The sequence below is a fragment of the Alnus glutinosa genome, chromosome 11, assembly GCF_958979055.1.
Source record: "Alnus glutinosa chromosome 11, dhAlnGlut1.1, whole genome shotgun sequence".
In the NCBI taxonomy this organism is placed as follows: domain Eukaryota; kingdom Viridiplantae; phylum Streptophyta; class Magnoliopsida; order Fagales; family Betulaceae; genus Alnus; species Alnus glutinosa.
Window position 1 is genome coordinate 19,440,189 of NC_084896.1, and position 19,987 is coordinate 19,460,175.

The 19,987-nt window shown below is 34.2% G+C and overlaps 1 protein-coding gene across 1 annotated transcript; it reads right to left on the bottom strand.

The window, feature by feature from the left end:
- Positions 1 to 1,495: 1,495 nt before the first annotated feature.
- LOC133882114 (probable pectinesterase/pectinesterase inhibitor 41) lies at positions 1,496 to 3,475 on the bottom strand. Its single transcript, XM_062321216.1, has 3 exons — positions 2,938 to 3,475; positions 2,380 to 2,850; positions 1,496 to 2,294 (listed from the first exon to the last, which is right to left on the bottom strand). Exons 1-3 carry the CDS (start codon positions 3,443 to 3,445, stop codon positions 1,600 to 1,602), a joined length of 1,674 nt encoding a protein of 557 aa, XP_062177200.1. The 5' UTR covers positions 3,446 to 3,475; the 3' UTR covers positions 1,496 to 1,599.
- Between the last annotated feature and the right edge of the window lie 16,512 nt (positions 3,476 to 19,987).

Sequence of the window (19,987 nt, forward strand, 5' to 3'; positions counted from 1 at the left end):
AATCCGAAAACCGAAGAAGCTATTGTTAAGCAGATCAAATGGGAAGTGCGTACTCGGATTCTTGGTAAGGGTTCTTTTAAAAGTCTTGAAAAGCATTTAATGCTTGTTATTCGGTGGAACTTACATAAGCTGTTGTCTGGTTTATTTGTTTAGCTGAGCTTGTTTCTGCAATTGTTTTCCTGGTGTTTCCCTATTTGAGGTGAACTTGGGCCAGTTTTCACTGGAGTGTGTAGATTGTTGATGAGATTTTATAAAGTTTTTTGATTCATCTAAGAAAAAGAAAAAGAAAAAAACCCCAAAATCATTGAATTCCACGAATTTACATGGCGTTTAGGCATCCTAGATCTCAAAGATCTGCTGAGCAATTTCCCATGACCCACATTTGCAATACACATCCACCAAGCAATTATTCACCAAAACATCATCAACCATTTCAGCACGACACTTTCTCAACAAACAAGCATGAGCTCATATCCCCAAAGACACAGAATCAATATATAATACCCTGTATCGTGTACCCATCAGGCTCAAACATGTTCAGCATCTCACCAAATAGTTTCAATGCAGTATCAAACTCGGCTAACCGAACATAGGAATCAATTATGGCATGATCCATGAAACCACACTCCTTTCTGGCATAATTTCAAATATTTTCTGTGCTAAATTCAGATACCCACAAGTACCATATAAATGAATCAAATTGTTGTTAATATACACATCTGATTCATATAAACATCGGGCTGAATACCCGAAATTGCAAACTCATCAAACAATCGCAAAACTAAATCAAATTGCCTAATTCTCGCTAGCCCATTTAGAAGGGCATTCCGAGTTCTAACTTCAGGCAACAATTTATGCTCTTTCATAAGCTTCACAACCAAGACACCATCGGATAATCTTTCATTTTGCACAGAGCTGAGGTTTCTCTTTCATGAGCTTCACAACGAAGTGTGAGCCATTTTCGTCATTATGGTGCAAGTTTGAAACTAGATAATAAAATATATGCTGCCAAAAATGAAATTTGAAGACATGTGACATGATTTAAAATGATAATGCACAAACATTAACACTAGATTCATCACTTTTAAATACTTTTTTTTTTGGGGGGGGGGGGGATAAAGTGGTAAATTAAACCACATACATAAAATTTGTACCAGTTTTTTTAACTGAACTTTTACATTCGAAGCGCAAGATATTTTTCTTGGACCATATTAAAACTGTGTTATTTTAGATATATTTAGCAATTTCAGATGGAATACAGGTCAAAAGATATCTCACCACCAAATTGAAGGACAAAAATTAGTTACAAACCAGTTTAAGAAAGTGATGTATTCTCACATTTTTTTTTTAAGAGTATTCATAAGAAAGCATATGCTTCTCGAATTTGGATTTCAGCTGGAGAGGAGTCGGTTTTTTATAAGTTCTAATTAAAGAGAATCTATTTCTGTGCCTCTCACATATTACAAGACACATTCATGTCACTTTATTAGTCTAGTTTGTAGCTAATTTTTGTCTTTATTGAAAAGTGTAGAAACGCCAAAAGCTCGGTAAGAAAGTGCAAAAACGAACATCAAGAGTTTCATACAAAAGATTTCAGTCTCATATCAGACCACCGGTGTAAGGCACTCCTGTCTGAGGCAGCCAGTCATCCCCCAGCAAGAAATTAGACACCGTGAAAACAGTGGCATTCACAACGGCGTTAATCACATGATAACCAGGCCATGTCACTCTACCTGCCGTGCCCGATCCAGGTCCTGTGTTATTATACTCAGCGTAATACAATGTGCTGAGTGACAAATTTCCACTCCATTCATGCCAACCCGCAGGATTTATCAAACTACCCATCAAACTTTGCATGTAAACAGTCCTGGAATAATCCTTCCATGGCCTTCCCAGGTATGTCGAAACACTTGTATTACTTGACGCCAAATCGTCGGCTGCTCTAATGGTGCAGTTATGAATGGAAGTACCCGTGTTTTGATTCGGGTCGGTTCGCCCTTGTGCGGTGATCGCAATGAACTGTCCGCTCATCGGCATACGGGGATATATGTTGCAGTTCTGGAAAACTACCGCGGCGTTACCGAAAATGAAATCAACTGTGCCGTATATATCACACTCTCTGTAGAATTGCCTGAGAGAGTGTGTGTATAGGGTGTCTTGGTAAGCTTCAAAGCTGCAGCTGTAAAATGTTGACAAATCAGCCCCGTTTCGAACTGCCACTGCCTGGTGCTTAATCGCTCCGGCGGTGTTACGAAAAGTTATGTCCGCCGCCACAAAACCTTGTGCAACCACAGCTGCAATATTGACGTTGAATCCATGATCAGAATTTGTGCATGTTAGACATCCAGTTAGACATGCACGAAGGAATCAAGTTCTTACCAAATGTTGCAGAATTGAAGGTTGTCGACCCATCAGCAACGCTCCGGTTGCCTGTGATAATCGTCTGGTTGATGCCATCCCCAAGCATGAACAAGTACTTCTTATTCTTTGCAATGGAAACATACTCTTCGTAAACACCCGCCGTGACGTAGATCAAGAAGTACCCATCAGTAGATACACTGTTGTTTGGAGCTGCATTAATGGCGTCATTGATGGTCGTGAAGTTTCCGCTTCCGTCTTTCTTCACAGTCACTATGTCTCTCACGATAACCGCATCAACTAACTGGAGAAGTTTTCTTCTGCTCACAGTCTCGTAAACTGCGCGTGTCCGGTTAGACATTCTGAACGGCAACCGTCCATGTCGGAAAGTGACATGTTTCCTAGACTTCCATGTTCTTTTTCTCGGCACCCAACCCTTTGTAAACAGGGCTAGAGAAACACTATGCATCTTAGTGTCATTAGAGAGAAGACCTGAAACAGGGACGAAGCCAAAAAAAAAAAATCAAAATATGGTGAGCGCCAAGACTAATACCGTTCTCCCCTCCCTCGGTCTCTTACCTGAAAGTTCATTTTCCACAGTTGGATCAGAACCCGCCGTTTCTTGCAAGCCATCTAAACAAGTTTGCTGGTTAGTTAGAATGGCGCTAAGCATGGTTTGGACGTCGTCGGCTTCGGAGTCAGGAAGAGTTTCGTTAGTTTTGCTGACATGTTCAACTGAGCTTGATAAGAAATCAACGTTTAGTCCGGCTAGAAGCCGGCAATCTTCAAGAGCACGAATTGTGGTTGTCCGCAAAGAAGACCGGCGTTGAAGATATCCGTCCAAGACGTTCATAAACCTGCTGGATTGCGATAACGACTTCCGGAATGAAAATCGGCCGTAGTCGTAGACGTCGCCGTTTTGGTTGGGGAGCACAGACTTGCAGTAAGAAGGATATGGGGTGGAAATGCAAATGGTTCCCGGCGAGACCGCACTGGTTGAGTTGGTGTCAGCATAAGATAGAGAGGCAAAGAAGAAAAGGATGACGAAAAAAAGAATTGTTAAGTGATAGAAAAGCTCGGAAGCCATTGCTTTGCATGTGGAAAAGTTTGAAGATTATGTGAGCGGAAAAGGTAATATATAGCCAAAAAGGTTTGAAGATTACGTGTTGGATTGCGATAGCAATAGTTTGTGAAGTCAACTGCAAGACTTTCTAAACCCGCGTAGATCTTAGTCTCATCTTAAATCGCCAAATATCTCAAAATAAAAGGATGTAAATTCAATCTTAAAATATGATGTTAATGGTTGCCAAATATGAAGAAATTAAGACGGAACGATCTGTGATCATGCAAAATGTAATGTTTTGATTATATATATATAGTCGTGTTGTCGACGATTTGGGGTAGGTGCCATACCCGTACATGCATGCATGTTCCTCAATCATATTATATATGCTAGTGGCACTCAAATTAATTGTAGAAAATAAATTAAAGTCAGTATTCTTTTTGGGATTCCTTTGATATTTATAGCTAGCCTAATTAAATTAAAAGATGTGGGGTTTATTCAAAGACATGATTTAAATAGATGGAGTAGTTAATTACTGCAAAACTGATCAAATTAATAAATTAACCCGAAGCAAACTCCAACATGGACTAAGACATCTTAATTACGTTATATATTCTCCTATTGAAATTAATTAAACAAACACAACTCTCTTACTAGATCGAACTCAAGAGTACTACTCCACTGAAACATCTATATATCTTAAAGATGTAGTCTTTATTGAAAGTACAACGCTAATTATAGTTTGCATGTATAATAGAAAAATAAAAATAAAAAATCAAAGGGAAACAATACTTCATTTACCACTTCTATTTTTTCATTACTTTTATGATTATACTCTTAAACTTTAAAAAGTGTTAATTTTTATCTTTTAATTTTTTGCAATATCAACCTGGCCTCCAGTTTAATTTCTAACGGAAAAAGTGAAATCTTCAATATACCCCGGCCCTCATTTCTTAAAAACAGTTGTGACCCACGACGGGTCAGACTAGAGTTTTTTTTTTTAAAAAAAGAAATTTAATTATTAAATCAAGGTATTTTTGTAATTTTATAAACATCTTAGAGGCATAATATAAGGGACATATTACTCGTTAACCATTTGATTTAACGTTAAATTTAGACGGGAGGGTTGACATTACAAAAAATTGAAAAATGGTAATTGACCTTAAATTGACATTTTTTAAAGTTTAAAAGTATGATTGCAAAAGTGATAAAAAATTAGAAGTGGTATCTAAGTAAGAGCTTGTTCATATGATATTTGGCTTGCAAAAAGAAAAAAAATCACTTATTCGCCCATTTAATGGTGCGACTTAAATTCAGTAAAAAAAAACAATGGGAAAATAAAGAAAACAAAGAAAAAATCAAGCAAAGAAAGTTAGGCTCAATTTGACAATTTCATCATTCCTTATCGGCCGAAGAGTTGAAATTTTGCAAGGAATCAACACATTCATTTGCTGTATATTGTTGAACGTGGTTGGTACGTAATTGGTTCATGGTTGGATATTACAATGAGGTGCATGAACTGTGAGATATTATAATATGGTCCGTTTTAGAATAGAGTTGAATTTTGATTCTTTTTTATTTTTTTTTTAAAAAAGAAATCATATTTTATTTAATTTCTTAAAATTTTATCTCACACACAGTCAAACCTCAAAATTTGTGCCATAAATTAGAATTGAATTCTAATTTTAAAAAATTCAACGCCCAAAAATATACCTATATATTCAATTAGGTAACGTCAACGGCTTTATTCGATCACGATCTCCTTTTGACTGGACACACACATGCATAGCGTAGCTGCATGAAAGTTGCGCAGTTAGTCCGGCCTTAGATCGAGGACACCCAGTACTTGCTTAATTTTAACTAATTGAAAAAGATTGCCGGTGGATGTATTTTCCAGAGCTAATTAAATTAATAATTAAGATACTCCATTATCTTCGAGTCAACCAAGAAAGAGGCTTTTATTTTTTAATAAATAAACGACAAATCATTCGGAATTGTGGTAAAAAAAACAGTAATAATTAAATTGAATCAGCTGGCAAATTAACAAAGTCAACGTCGTGAAGGGAATGACAGGGTGGATTTTATCATTTTAGGCTTTTAGCTACAAGTGGTAAAGGAAGAAACTTTGACACGCCTTTGAATAATATTATAAAATTAAACATCCGTGGTCAAAAGATGGATTATAAAAGTACCACTCAGTACCAGCTCGATATATGTAAGAAGATCATTTAATTCTCTCGATCTAGCTACCTAACTAGAGACAAATTTCCTTAATAATTAGTAACCATTGACTAATTATACAGTAACAATTTACTATTATCATTTCATATGTCTAGTATTAATTTATTAATTTAAGTTTTTGTTGACAAAAAAGTATTATACTTTGTTTTTTTTTTGCTAAACAATTTTATTATTCAACAAAAACATAATTTTTTAATATTTTCTTTTTTATTATTAAGAATTTCTTCGTGCTTATTCGACATCGGGAGCCACAACATAGTTGATCAACTTAAGTTTTTGTTTTTATTTATTTTTGGACGGTAGTTAGTTTTTGTTTACAAAAATGTAAAATGAAACAAGAGAGAAAAAAAAGAGAGAAGGTAAAGCCAAAATTACAATCACAATGACCGAAATAATAATAATAATAACAAAAGAAATGTATTTGTTCAACGTACAACCACACATTCTTTGTTGGGACAAAAAAAGAAGGTAAAATTGTGGTTGTTCCAAGCCACACATTGTTGTCTTATCTCTTCTTGCTGCCTTCACGTTTATGTTTGACTAACAAAACATCATAGTCGAACTCTCAACAGATCGTACAAAAAAGAAATAAGAAAAAAAGCCAGTAGCAGCTCCGATTACTCATCACAGTGGTTAGTGTTTTAGTAGTGGTTGTTTTTACCTTGGGTTATGGGTATCAGAGATTGCTAGAGGGAGAGGCACAAAGGCTGGAGGTGAGAGCTGGCGGGTGATCAAGCAGATGAGCTCCTAGTGGCGGCCTTGGCCTCCTACCTCATGGTTGCTGGAGAAAATTGTAGAGCATTTCAGAGACATTTTGGTAATTTTCTGAAGAAATATTATTGAGAGAATACGATTAGTGTATTTTTTTATTTTATTTTTTTCTATTCTATGTGGGAGTTCTAAAGTCTCATAATAGGAGAGAAAATACATTGTTTTTTTGTTGGTATTAATTGTTGTGTTATAATTGGGCCTCTAACTATTTATTTTTCTATTGAAGTTAAAGAGTCTCCAAAGAATAGATCATGCTTCTTTTATTTTTTCAAAACTGTTCTAGATTATGATTGGGCCTTTTTTTTTTTATAACAAACTTATCTTTGAGAGCCTTATTCCATTGAGAAAAAATCGTTCCAGCTTATGATTACTTCCTTTTCTTTTTCTTTTTTTCAAACAAACCTATCTTTGAAGGCTTATTCCATTGAAAATCTTTTACCAAACTATGATTTCATTCTTAAGACTAGTTTAATTTTTATTATGTTATTTTGTGAGATTTATTTTACTCTATGACGTTCCGAGGTTAGTTTGAGAAGTTTGCTATCAGTTTGGTATTTGAAGTTCAATTTTTGGATACTTAATTAGTAATTAATTACTTTAGTAAATTATTGGCTTATGGTTTGTTTTAGACAGCTATCTTTGTATTAAGAATTTATTTTCTGCTAATTATTTATTCAGAGTTAACGACAAGAAAATCCTTAGGTCTTATTTACGTGATAAATAGGTCTCACTACAAAAAAAAAAAAAAAAGGACAATTATAGACGGTTTTTTTTCTAGACGGTTTCTGAAATCGTCTAAAATTAAAATTTTACAGACGGTTTTTTAAAAACCGTATCTAAATAAATAAATATGGACAGTTTGAGTAAACCATCCAAAAATTTATAGATGGTTTTATCAAAACCGTCTGGAAATTTACATTTCCGGACGGTTTTTTTCAAACCGTTTGGAATTATTGATATTAAAAAAAAAATGGTAACAAAAATCGCTTGATTAAAAAAATATATTAATTAATTAATTATGGACGGTTTGAAAAAAACCGTCTGAAAATTCATAAGTATTCAAAAGACACATATAGGCACCTAACTTTTCAGTCGTAGATCGAAACACTATCAACGACTCAAAAGGCGTCTAAAGAAAATGACGCGGATTGAGAAGCATGTCAAAATGACGCATATTCCCCAAGAAGGCGTAGCCCCTCTGAACCCCACGCTGCAAATGTGAACCCCAGCTCCTCATGAACCCCAGCCGGCCGAACAACAACCTTGAGGGTGAAGCAAAATGCTATTCTTCGACGCTTCAATCTAAAGGGCCGGGTCTTTCCTTTTTGGGTTCGTTGATTCACACGGGCGACGAGATCTCGACGGAACGGCGGGATCGGGACAACGGGAGAGAGTGCCAGAGATGGAGTGCCGGATCTGTCTCCAGCCAAATCTGGCAAGGCCGTCTGGGTTTCTGGCCGGATCTGGCGAAGTCGTCTAGGTTTCCGGCCATATCCGGCCGAAACCCACTCTCGGTATCTCTCTCTGGCCGCATACAGAGAGAGATCCGGCCGAAATACCACGTATTCCAGCCGGTTCTCTCTTCCTCTATCTTTCTCTGTCGCCGGCCGGTGTGCGTGGGTGACGGATCTTTCTTCCTCTCGCTCTTTCTCCATCGTCGTCCGGATCTCTCTTCCGGCCTCTTTCCTTCTCTGTCAGCGTATGAACCGATCGAAACTTCGAATATCAAAAAACTAATTCATACCATATTAATTAGTTTTAATATCAAAAAAATAATTAATATAAAAAATAATCTGTTATAGAAGAAGAAGAAGAAGAAGAAGAAGAAAAAGAAGAAGAAGAAGAAGAAGAAGAAGAAGAAGAAAAAAAGGCCTAGACGGTTTTGGGCAAAACCGTCCAGAAAATTCTGGACGGTTTCTAGACGGTTTGGGTCAAACCGTCTGGAATTCCGGACGGTTTTGCCGAAACCGTCCAAAAATTTATTTAACGACACTATATACTATACGGTTTTAAAACCGTTTGGATTTGGTTCAGACGGTCAGAATTTGCTTCTTTTTTTTTTTTTTTTTTGTAGTGTCTTGAAATGCATTACAACCATGGCCATTCACAAACATGGAAGAAGGTGTTGTATGATCCAACGATCTAATTTTAAGCCACAATGAGAAGTCACTGACTAGATTTAATCAGATCATGGGTCCTTAATTGATGCGTGACACAACAAATTCATATTCATTTGCATCGCAACGACGGTGCTGTGGATGTCAATTGGGATCATGTTGTTGTTGATTATTTGCTACTGGTTGTGGATGCCGATGCCAGCACCACAGGGGCCCCGGCCGTAAGGGCCATCACCTCGGTCTCCCCGTTTCTAGTTACAAATTTATATGTAAAAAGTAATTTTTTTATATAATTTTTACACGATTCTAACTATTTTTTTATATTTTTTTAATTTTAATGATTAATCATTAAATTTTTTTTTTTCTACATGTGAGCCATAAATATTCAATGATTGATCTTAAAAAAAAATTGTTAGAGTTGTATAAGAGTTGTGTAAGAATTATACAATAAACATTACTCATATGTAAATATATAGTTAAAATATTTATGTATTTATGGTTAAATTAGCTAAAAAAAAAATAGATCTTAAAATATCTATACACGTACAGTTGAGTAGAAATATTTTTATGAATAAAAAATTAAGGTTAAATAACTTAGAGGTATCTGCGGTTAGGCTATAAATCAAATTAACGTCTTGGTTTCAAATAGCGTCATAGGTGGTACATGTCGTTAATGGGAAAACTCAGTTAGTACTTTTATCAGTCATCTGTTATTTTTTTAATGGACCTCCATGTCACCTACTTTAGAATGCTGACACATATCCATATTTCCACGTATTTCGTCCGGCTCTGATGAGACACCCACGTGCACACGTTCATAGATATTCTTTAATATATTTTTTAATCATTTTTTTTAACTTTAATTTTTTTTTCATTCATTAACAAAAAATAAAATAAAATAACCCCTTTGAACCAAAATCCCAACTCCGCAGTCCGCGCCACTGATGGCAAATGGGCAATAGCCATAGTATATATGGAGACCAACAAAGAAAGCAAAGCAAAAAGAAGGTGAACAAGTCATAGGCTCGTCGTAGGCCGTAGCCATGAAGTTGGGGAAGAGAGAGTTAAAGGAAGAGATAAATTTCTTTTCGTTTTTTATTATTTTATTATTCACCCTTAATCAACTTATTCATTCTTTATATATTGTTCTTATTGTCATTATTTATATTCACTTAATTGTTATTAAGGTTTAATTATTAGTATCCGTCAACTCTTGTGTTAAATCATTAAAGAAAATCCAAATCTTGAAACTAATGTACCTTGGAGTTGTGCATTTGTAGTGCACTTGTTGTAATTCTAGCATTTCCCTCTAATGTATGTTTCTCTAAAGATGTTAATGTAAGGAGATATGTTAACTGCACAACTTTTACACTACAATTGCACGATAATACTGATATGTAAGTGAGTTTTAATTTTAATTTTTTTTTTAAAAAAAAAAATGCTGGATAATATTAGAAGAGGGGAAAACTCACTTATACGCCAACATTGTTGTTTTCCAAATTTTTAATTTATTTCTTTTCCTTTTTTTAATTTTTTAAAAAATTAATGTATTTTTTTTTATTATTATTTTTCTCATCTTACGTGGTATTGAAAGCATAAATGATACGTGGCTATCGGAGCATGGGTCAGCGTTTTAAGATGGGTGACGTCAAGGTCCATGAAAAAAATAGACAAAAGTACCAGTTAGGTTATTCTATTAATTAACGACATATACCACCTGTGACACTTTTTTGATATCGAGACGATGATATTATTTAATGCATAACCACAAATGCTTCTAACTATTTAACCCTAAAAATTAAATTTAACCTCTATTAAAATTAGACTTAACCCTTTATTAATGTTTTCACCCCTTTTAATAAGAAATTCTACGGTCTCCGCCCACGTGATGGCATATATAATTCACAAAAGATATTATTGTCACAATGTACTCGTAGTTCATCCATTAATTTTGTTTATAAAGAAAAGGGAAAAAAGAAGAAGAAGTTGATTTATGCTTCCAAACAAGCCCTTCGTGTCTGGGGCATAGCTGTTTACGCAAAAGTTAAAAGAGATGTCGAAAGTGAAAGTGACAGATAATATTTTATTCAGCATTTAAAAGAACCACCATGGATGCCATGAACCAAGAACTGCTTAAACTTTAAGAAGCAGAGATTAAAACGAAGAACTGGAGAAAAAAAAAAAAAATCACTTTAAATACTCTCTTTCTTTTCTTTTTTATTTATCTGAATTTTAAATTCAACTATATCTTGTTGAATTTAAATTCCCTAACGTTCCCATGTCCTCGTGGCCTCGTTTGAATTTAAATTCCCTTCCGTTGTAAAAGTTTCAAAAATCTTTTCAGGCTTTCACGAAGCTATTTGAATCTCAATCGAAACCCAATCTCTGTTTTTGTTATTAATTTTTCAAACTCATCTTCCCTCTTTTTCTCCCCAAAAACCCAAACTCTCACTCTCACAGAGTCTCAGACAAAGTCCAAGCCAGCCAAGCGCGCCATGACAGCTGCCCACCGCCGGCCATATATAGTGCATTACCTTCTTGGTACTCGAGAGTCACTCTTCAGATATCACTTGGGTTGTGCTGGTAATGATGCAACTTTTTCATCAGCCTTTTGATTCTCTGCTATTTGTTTGTTTTTTTTTTTTTTTTTGGGTTCGATCTTGATTGAGTTATTTAGTTAAATCAGAGACTTTTTTAGGTATTCATGGGTTAATCGTTGTTTTGTGGTATACGAGTCTTGTTGCTTTTGATTGCTTTATGTGGGGAAAGTAGCCGTTGGGCATTTCATTGATGGAAACTGGTTCCTTGAGGATTGCTGCCTTCCATGTTGAATACTTGCCATGCATATTTGCTTTCCTTTATTGTCACTTGCCTTAGGTGATTCCTAACATAATGAATGTTTTACATTTGGGATCAAATTGGTGGATCATTTCTTCATCAAGGTCATTCTTCGCATATGTGCTTGAATTTGTCCTTCAATCATAATTTATGATTAGTTGAATGTTGTTCATGCCAATTGATGTTAATATTGTTCACTTGTATTTGTTTAGATATATTCCTAGAATTAACCAAGTTTTCTGCTATCTATCACTATTCTCAAGTTTTCGAAGCAACAAGATTGGTCTTTTTGTATTTAACCGTGATCTTAATTAATTGGGATTCATTTCCTTTTTGATAATGAGTAATGTTTCTTACACAACTCTCACACAACTTTTGCACAACTCTAACTACTTTTTGTTATGATCAACCATTGAATTTGTTTTCCAACATGTGGGTCCTAAATATTCAATGGCTGATTTTAAAAGAAAGTTGTTAAAGTTGTGTAAAAGTTGTACAAAAATTGTGCAAGAAACATTACTCTTGATAATTACATTTTTGCATTTGGTAGTTGTTTGAAGGTGTTTTCTAGGTAACTGATCAACTTAATTCTGGATATACTCTATTCTTAGGCAATTGAAAGGAGAAGAGATCGGTTGGGAGATGTGGAAGGCCAACAAATTGAGAGTCCTGTTCTGGAGGGCCAAAGGATTCTTGATCCTTCTGTAATAGTGTCAGGTGCTTAACTCAAGTGCATGATCTCTCTTTGATCTCTCCAAGCTCAATTGTAGCTGCCAAGCCTCAAATACTTGCTGTTGGTAAAGTTTCGAGATCTTGCTTGAAGTTGCTAATCAAAATGCTGCAGAAACAAAGTTTCTCACACCACAGAAGAAACTCTTGAATTCAATTGACATAGTTGAGAAAGAGGTGATGAAAGAATTGCAGAAATTGAATTCAAGAGTCTCTTTTGTGGTGTGAGAAATTCTGTTTCTGCAGCATTTTGATTAGCAACTTCAAGCAAGATCTTTGGAACTTTACCAATAACAGGTGTTTGAGGCCTGGCAACTACAGTTGAGCTTGGAGAGATCAAAGAGAGATCGTGCTCGAGTTGAGCACCTGACACTAGTACAGAAGGATCAAGAATCCTTGTCAGCGGGATAAGCTTTGAGCCTATGCTCACACTAGATGTTCTATAATCTGCCAAAAAAACATAGAAGAAAAGAAGAACTCAGCTCTCTTCTGCTGGAACTCCTTGGTTCCCGGTTCTAACAATGTCTTAGGGTCCGTTTGGGTTTGTAATTTCAAAAAGTGTGATTTAAAATCACAATTTTAAAATGTGCAATTTGAAAAAAGTGATTTTTAGAAACCCAGTTAAGCGTTTGGCAAAATCGCAGTTTAGTGTTTAAAATCGCAAATTAACCTTTAAAATTCTACGTTTTCAAAAAAGCATAGTCTTACATGCGATTTGAAAAAGCAGATTTTCTGCGTTTTCAAATTGTAATTTTTAAAAACGCAGTTCCCAAAAGATTTATGTTTTGCGATTTGGTTTAAAATCTCACTTATTGTCTACGAAATCGCAACCCCAAACGCACCGTTAAATGACATCTGTTGTGCTTTTTAATAATAGAGAAGAGAAATGATCTTTGCACTAGAGTTACACAACACCGCTAACGGGTAAGTGTTGTTTTTTTTTTTTTTTCTTCTTCTTCTTTTTTTTTTTAAACAAAAAAAAATCTAAAAAACAGGTTGGAAGGGAAATGATCAAACGCAGACGCTCTCTCTCTCTCTCTCTCTCTCTCTCTCTCTCTCTACGTGTGTGTGTGTGTGGAACAGTTCCTGGCTGGTTTGCCTCTGCAACTTCCGTCTAGGAGGAGGCCGTCCTTCTCTCTCTCTTTGGTCGGCCATTTCATTTTTTCGACGGATTTGGCGGCCAGATATGTCTTTGGCGATGCTAAAAAAAATGGTACTCTCTCTCTCTCTCTGCCTTAATATCACACCATTATCAAGGTTAAAAAACTTTGAATAAACAATGCAAATGAGTATATATATCTTAATCAACCTTTTTAAAGTGTTTGCAGGCCTCTCGGGTGATAGGCAAGTTGCACTTTGCAATGAACATTATGTTCTCCAATTCATCTTGTCGGGGTGGCCGCAGCCTCCCCCAAAGGCCCCCCTTTGTTTTATTTATTTATTTGTTATTTTTTTAAAACAAATATTTTTATTTTTATTATATTTTATATTTTTTTATTGTAATGGACACGTGTCGGCTTTCTATTAGGTGTAACGTGACTGACTAACGGAATCTGTTAACCTAGTGGATGGAAAATTGGTCCAGGGAGTGATTCGTAATTATTGTTTATCATGAGGATTTCCCATGAACTTTTTTAAGTACAGGGAGTGAAAAATAATTATGACCAACCCCAGAGACCAATGTTGCAATTATCCATTTCTTTATTAATGTGTCAAAAAAGAAGCTAATCAAGTCGTTGATCATTTGGCTAAATTAGCTATCTCTCAATTGTTAGATACGAGTTGGATGGAGGAGTGTCTTTCCATTATTCAGAATGTTGTCTTACAAGATGTAACTCTTACCGAGCAAGATCATTTGTTTTTTTTTTTTTTTTGATCAACAATATCCATATATTCTCCTAAAAAAAAAAAGAAAAAAGACATTTTAGCTTCCCTTTATAAGAAGATCATCTAATTCTCTCAATCTACACAAGCAAAGACAAATTTCCTTAATAATTACTAACCATAGACTAATTATACAACGTAACAATTTACTAGTATCATTTCATATGCCTAGTATTAGCTTATTAATTTAAGTTTTTGTTGGCAAAAAAGCATAATATATATTTTTTTTTTTGCTAAACAATTTTATTATTCAACAAAAACATAAATTAAAAGTATTTTCTTTTTGATTGTTAAGAATTTCTTCATGCTTATTCGTCATTGGAAGCCACAACATAGTTGATCAACTTAAGTTTTTGTTTTTATATTTTTTGGACGGTAGTTAGCTTTTTTTTTTTTTTTACAAAAATGTCACATGAAATAAGAGGGGGAAAAAAAGAGAAAAAAAAAGGAGAGGGTAAAGCCAAAATTACAACCACAATGACTGAAACAAAATAATAATAATAATAACAAAGAAAATAGCTCCGATTACCCATCACAGTGGTTAGTGTCTCAGTTATGATTGTTTTTACCTTGAGTCATGGGTATGAGAGATTGCCAGAGGGAGAGGCCGGAGGTGAGAGTTGGCGGGTGGTCAAGCGAATGGCGGCCTTGGCCTCCTACCTCATTGTTGCCGGAGAAAATTGTAAAGCATTTCAGAGACATTTTTGTAATTTTCTGAAGAAATATTATTGAGAGAATAAGAGTTGTATATGCTTCTTTTTTATTTATTTATTTATTTTCTTTCTTTCTTTTTTCTTCTTCTTCTTCTTCCTTTCCTTTTTTTTTTTTTTTTTTTTATTCTATTTTATGTGGGAGTTCTAGAGTCTCCTAAATAAGAGAGAAAATGCACTATTTTTTTGTTGGTATTAATTATTGTGTTCTTGGGCATCTAACTAATTATTTTTCTATTTAAGTTAAAGAGCCTTCGAAGAAGAGATCATGATTCTTTTATTTTTTTCAATATTGTTCCAGATTATGATTGTGTGTATTTTTTTTTTTTTTTTTTTTTTCAAACATACTTGTCTTTGGAGGCCTTCGGCAACTAGCTAACTCACTTAGTGGATGAGTGACACTCTCTCTATATATAATGTCATGTTTGTAAAATGTCAATGTTTACTTTATCAGCTATGCCGCTTTTTTTTTTTTTTTAATCAAAAGCTAAATATTCATGAAGTAGCTGTTACTGTTAGAGAGAGATAAAATGGTGGCTCATCGTGAAAACTTAGTGAGTTTTGTATTGCTGAGATCGTGTACTCATTATTTCATCTATGTGGACATGGCAACCACTATGATCGTATAGATGTCGATGCTTTGGCTACAGGTACCGCAAACATCGATGAGAACCTTGTGGCTTTATATTTAGGATACTTTGACTGAGGCTATGCCCGTTGGTTGCTAGTGTCGGACTTGTAGATAGTTCACTTTTGATGTAGTTCTTTTGTATATGAGAATGTGTCCAACGTAATACCTTTTGTATAGCCATTCTTGTGTTATGTAAGCAATACTTGATAATTTTTAAATACTTAATTAGTTTGTATAACAGTTCTTGATGTTATAATTATTTCTTTTGGATAATGCTTAGAGTTTTCATTGCTATATGTTTAATCTATAATATGTTATACACATGTTACGAGATGTGTTTCGTATGTGTTGGCTTATGAGTTATGACTGATTATCATACCACTGTGATGATTCATTTTGTTTATTACGAGATGTGTTTCGTATGTGTTGGGTTATGAGTTATGACTGATTATCATACCACTGTGATGATTCATTTTGTTTATAATATATATATATATATATATATATATATATATATATATATATATATATATATATATATATATATATATATATATAGATGAAATATTTTAATGTGAAAATCCGAAATATTTTAATATGAAAATATTTCACCAAACTATGAGTTAATTCTTAAGACTAGTTAATTTTTATTATGTTATTTTGTGAGATATATTTTACTGTATGATGTTCTGAGGTTATTTTGAGAAGTTTGCTCTCAGTTGGGTATTTGAAGTCTAATTTTTGGAGACTTAGTAATTACTTACTTTAGTAAATTATTGGCTAATGGTTTGTTTTAGACAGCTATCTTGTATTAAGAATTTATTTTCCGCTACTTATTTATCCAGAGTTACCTATTAATTTAGTTAATTTTTGGGAGTTACACTGACACGTTGCAACCATGGCGATTCACAAACATAGAAGAAGGTTTTGTATGATCCAACCATCTAACATTAAGCCACAATGAGAAGTCACTGAATAGATTTAAACAGATGGGTCCTTAATTAGAGGGGTTGTGGATGCCAATGCCGGAATTAGAGGGGGGGCCGTTAAGGGCCATGACTCCTAGTTTCTAGTTACAAATTTATATGTAAAAATATAGTTCAAATATTTATGTATTTATGGTTAAATTAGCTAAAAAAAAAAATCTTCAAATATTTATACACAGTTGAGTAGATAGATTTTTTATGACTTAAAAATTAGGGTTAAATAGGTCAGAGGTACTTGTGGTTAGACCATAAATAAATCGTCTGCTCGGTTTCGAAAAGCGTCACAGGTGGTACATGTCGTTTATGGAAAAACCTAGTCGATACTTTCATCAATTTTTCGTCCATTTTTTTAACGGACCTCCATGTCACCCACTTTCGAATGCTGACACGTCTCTTTTTTCACGTATTTTTTCTAGCTCTGATGAGACAGCTACGTGACACTTTCATAAATGATACTTAAGGTTTCAATGCCACGTGAGTTGAGGAAAATACTAAAAAAAAATACAAAATCGTAAAAACTTAAAAAATACAATTGTTAATAAAAAAAATACCTCAATTTTTCTATAAAAAAAATAAAATTTGAAGAACAAAAAATTGGGATAGTTGGCCACCCCCAAAAGGCCAAAGGAATATATATATATATATAGGGTTCTTTTGGGCCAAACGGGGGTGGTCGAAACCCCAAGGCACTTGGGGTTGGTTTCAGCCACCCCATTTTGAAAATGGGCATGGCTAGCCACCCCATTTTTTTTATTATTTATTTTTAAAAAATTGATTATTTTTTTTTCTTACATGACATTAAAAGCATAAGTATCACCTGTGATACGTGGCCACATGGCTGCTAGGACAGGTGTTAGCATTAGGGGTGCACAGCAACCGGGGTCCCCGATTATTCATATTTTAACAATCGCAATCGCAACTGGTCTAGTTTTTACCAACTACCGATTATTCGGTTATTTTAAATCGGTTATTAACCAGATAATTGATTTTCTTTTGAAAAATCAAAATCTGCAAATATCAAAGTTCCTTCACCCAAACCAAAACACCCATAAAATTCATCATTGTCTTCATCCGTTTATTGTCACTTCTTCACAAATTTGTTCGTGAGAATCAAATTCGTCAAATTAGTTAGCCACATATATTTTTGTTGCTACTTCTTCCTTACCGGCTTCTTATTCTTCCTCTGATCGGTGGACGTGATACTACAAAAAAAAAAAAAAAAAAAAAAAACAATAAATCCAGCCAGCAAGCTAAACACCTAACAAACTGAAAAACCTCCAAATCGGCCATCACAAGAAACCACCCATTGAAGAACGGCTTCATATGCATTTCTAGCTTGTGAAAGATTCGAACTCAACACTTTGATAAAGACTTTGAATTGAAGATTCTAACTCAACTTGCTTCGCTTTGCTGTTTGACACGTAGCCCATCTTTTTTACCTTTTTTTTTTTTTTTTTTTTTTTTTTTTTTTTATTGATTTCAAGCTAATTCTTTTTTATGCCGTTGGCTTTTTTATTAAAATTTCAACCAGTTAGCTTTTCCCTTAAAACAAACGATCCACTCTCAAATGTTTGTCGTCATTGTTGTTTATCTTTGATCTCTGGGGCTCAACAATTCTCAGGTATGGCTACTCTGTCTCTCTCTCTCTCTCTCTCACATTCTTTGAAAACCTATTGGAATTGATCCGTTTCTCATTTTTGTAGTTTACTTTAGATTTGTTCCACCCTTAAAATATTTTCATTTCCAGCTATTGTAGTATCATTTTATTTTAATCTAGTACTGCAATTAACTAACTTCTTTGAAAAAAAAAACAAAATGATACTGCAATTAACTAATATTGTTAGCAAAACAAATGATACTACAATAGTAGGGAATGAAAATAATTTTGTAGTTCATAACATATGATAATGAAAAACAACAGTTAAATCAAAGCATTATACATATGATATCAAGCATAGGATATATATTTATATCATTTCTCGTTTTGTTAAGATCTTAATTTTGTTGAGATCTCAGTCACGATGTAAATCAATTACTTAACAGATTTCCTTATTAAATAATTTTTTTAAAACGAATTGCAGAGGCCATGACCCATGCTGGCTTTAATGTGCCTCTTCCACTGAATAGTTCTAAATGGTACAATTACTTCATCTTGTATACCAATTTCTTGTTTTGTTGTGCTGCATTATATACTTTTCTTCAATGTAATCCACTCAACATTATGGTCTAGATTTAACTGTCGGTCATGTAATCATAGGCATTTCTAGCTAGTGGAAGATTCTGACTCAACATTTTGATGAAGACTTTGAATTGAAGATTCTAACTCAACACTCTCTCACCTCGCTGTTTGAAACGTAGCACTTATTGTTTACATTTTTTTATTTTTTTATTTATTGATTTCTAGCTAATTCTTTTTTATTGACCATTAGCTTTTCGTTTTAAATTTCAATCCGTTGGCTTTTATCTTAAAAAAAATTATCCGCTCTCCAATGTTTATCATCACTGTTGTCTATCTTTGATCTCTGGGGCTTAACAATTCTCAGGTATGACTACTCTCTTTCACACACATTATTTGAAAACCAGCTGGAATTGATTTATTTCTCATTTTTGTATTTTAGTTTAAATTTGATCCGCCCTTAAAATGTCTTCATTTCCTACTTTCTGTAATAAATTGAGTTTTTGGTCCATGCACCAAGTGTTGTTGTATTAATGTTAGTGTTGGGTGCTAACCAACCCCATATGGCCTAACTACCTCATGGAAACAAATTTATGATATGACATGCTTTTGTTCTAATCTTTTTCCTGCTGTGCCCAATTGTCGAGGAGTGAGGCTCCACTGTCCATCAACATCTAATAAAATATCTGCAATTCGTAGTGGGATATGATGAGACTGACGCAAAAATATCAACTTTTAGATTGTCAACATGTTAAAGGAAAAGTTATGTCAGTTAGCTAGCGCGCATGTGAAATATGTAAGTGAGAAATTGAGAAAGAGCTGGTCCCTCTATGTGAAAATATATATAAGTCAAGGGGAAATGACTTGGGTAAAAGTACTTAAAAGACTTTAGGGACCATCCACCTAATGAATATGTACCTGAATTTTTCATTACGTGATATCTTTTTTTGTGTTGGTTATATATATGGTGTAAGGTCCATAGGGATGGTTGATGAGTCCCAATAAAGAGCTTTGCTTTTAGCTTGGTGTGTTTCGAAATGCAACAAAATGATCCGGTACTTTCTGATTCTCGGAAGAGGAAGAGTGGAGCCCATATCTAACTTTTTGACCACAATGATGAAGCATCTGTTATTGTTTTGGGAATGAGATATAAATAAATATTGAAAAATGGACATGTAAAAGGAAAACGTAGAAAAAGAGAAGGGGTTGCTTTGAAGGCTTACCAGCTTACCATACTTCAAATCACTTGGTTGATCTGTGAGCTGGAACCTAACATCTTATCTGAGGGTAGGGGGGGACCATCATGATTGATCTGAGCTAGAACCCAAATAAAACATTTTTGTAATTCATAACATATGATAATTAAAAATAACAGTTAAATCATAGCATGCTACATATGATATCAAGTGTAAGATATATATTTAAATCATTTCTCATTTTGTTGAGATCTCAATTTTGTAAAGTTCTTGTTGAGATCTCAGTG

Coding starts and splice junctions, on each gene's coding strand:
- LOC133882114 (XM_062321216.1), bottom strand. CDS start 3,445: ATGGCTTCCGAGCTTTTCTATCACTTAACAATTCTTTTTTTCGTCATC. Junction 2,851..2,937: donor TGTGGAAAATGAACTTTCAG/GTAAGAGACCGA, acceptor TCCCTGTTTCAG/GTCTTCTCTCTAATGACACT. Junction 2,295..2,379: donor CTTCAATTCTGCAACATTTG/GTAAGAACTTGA, acceptor TCAATATTGCAG/CTGTGGTTGCACAAGGTTTT.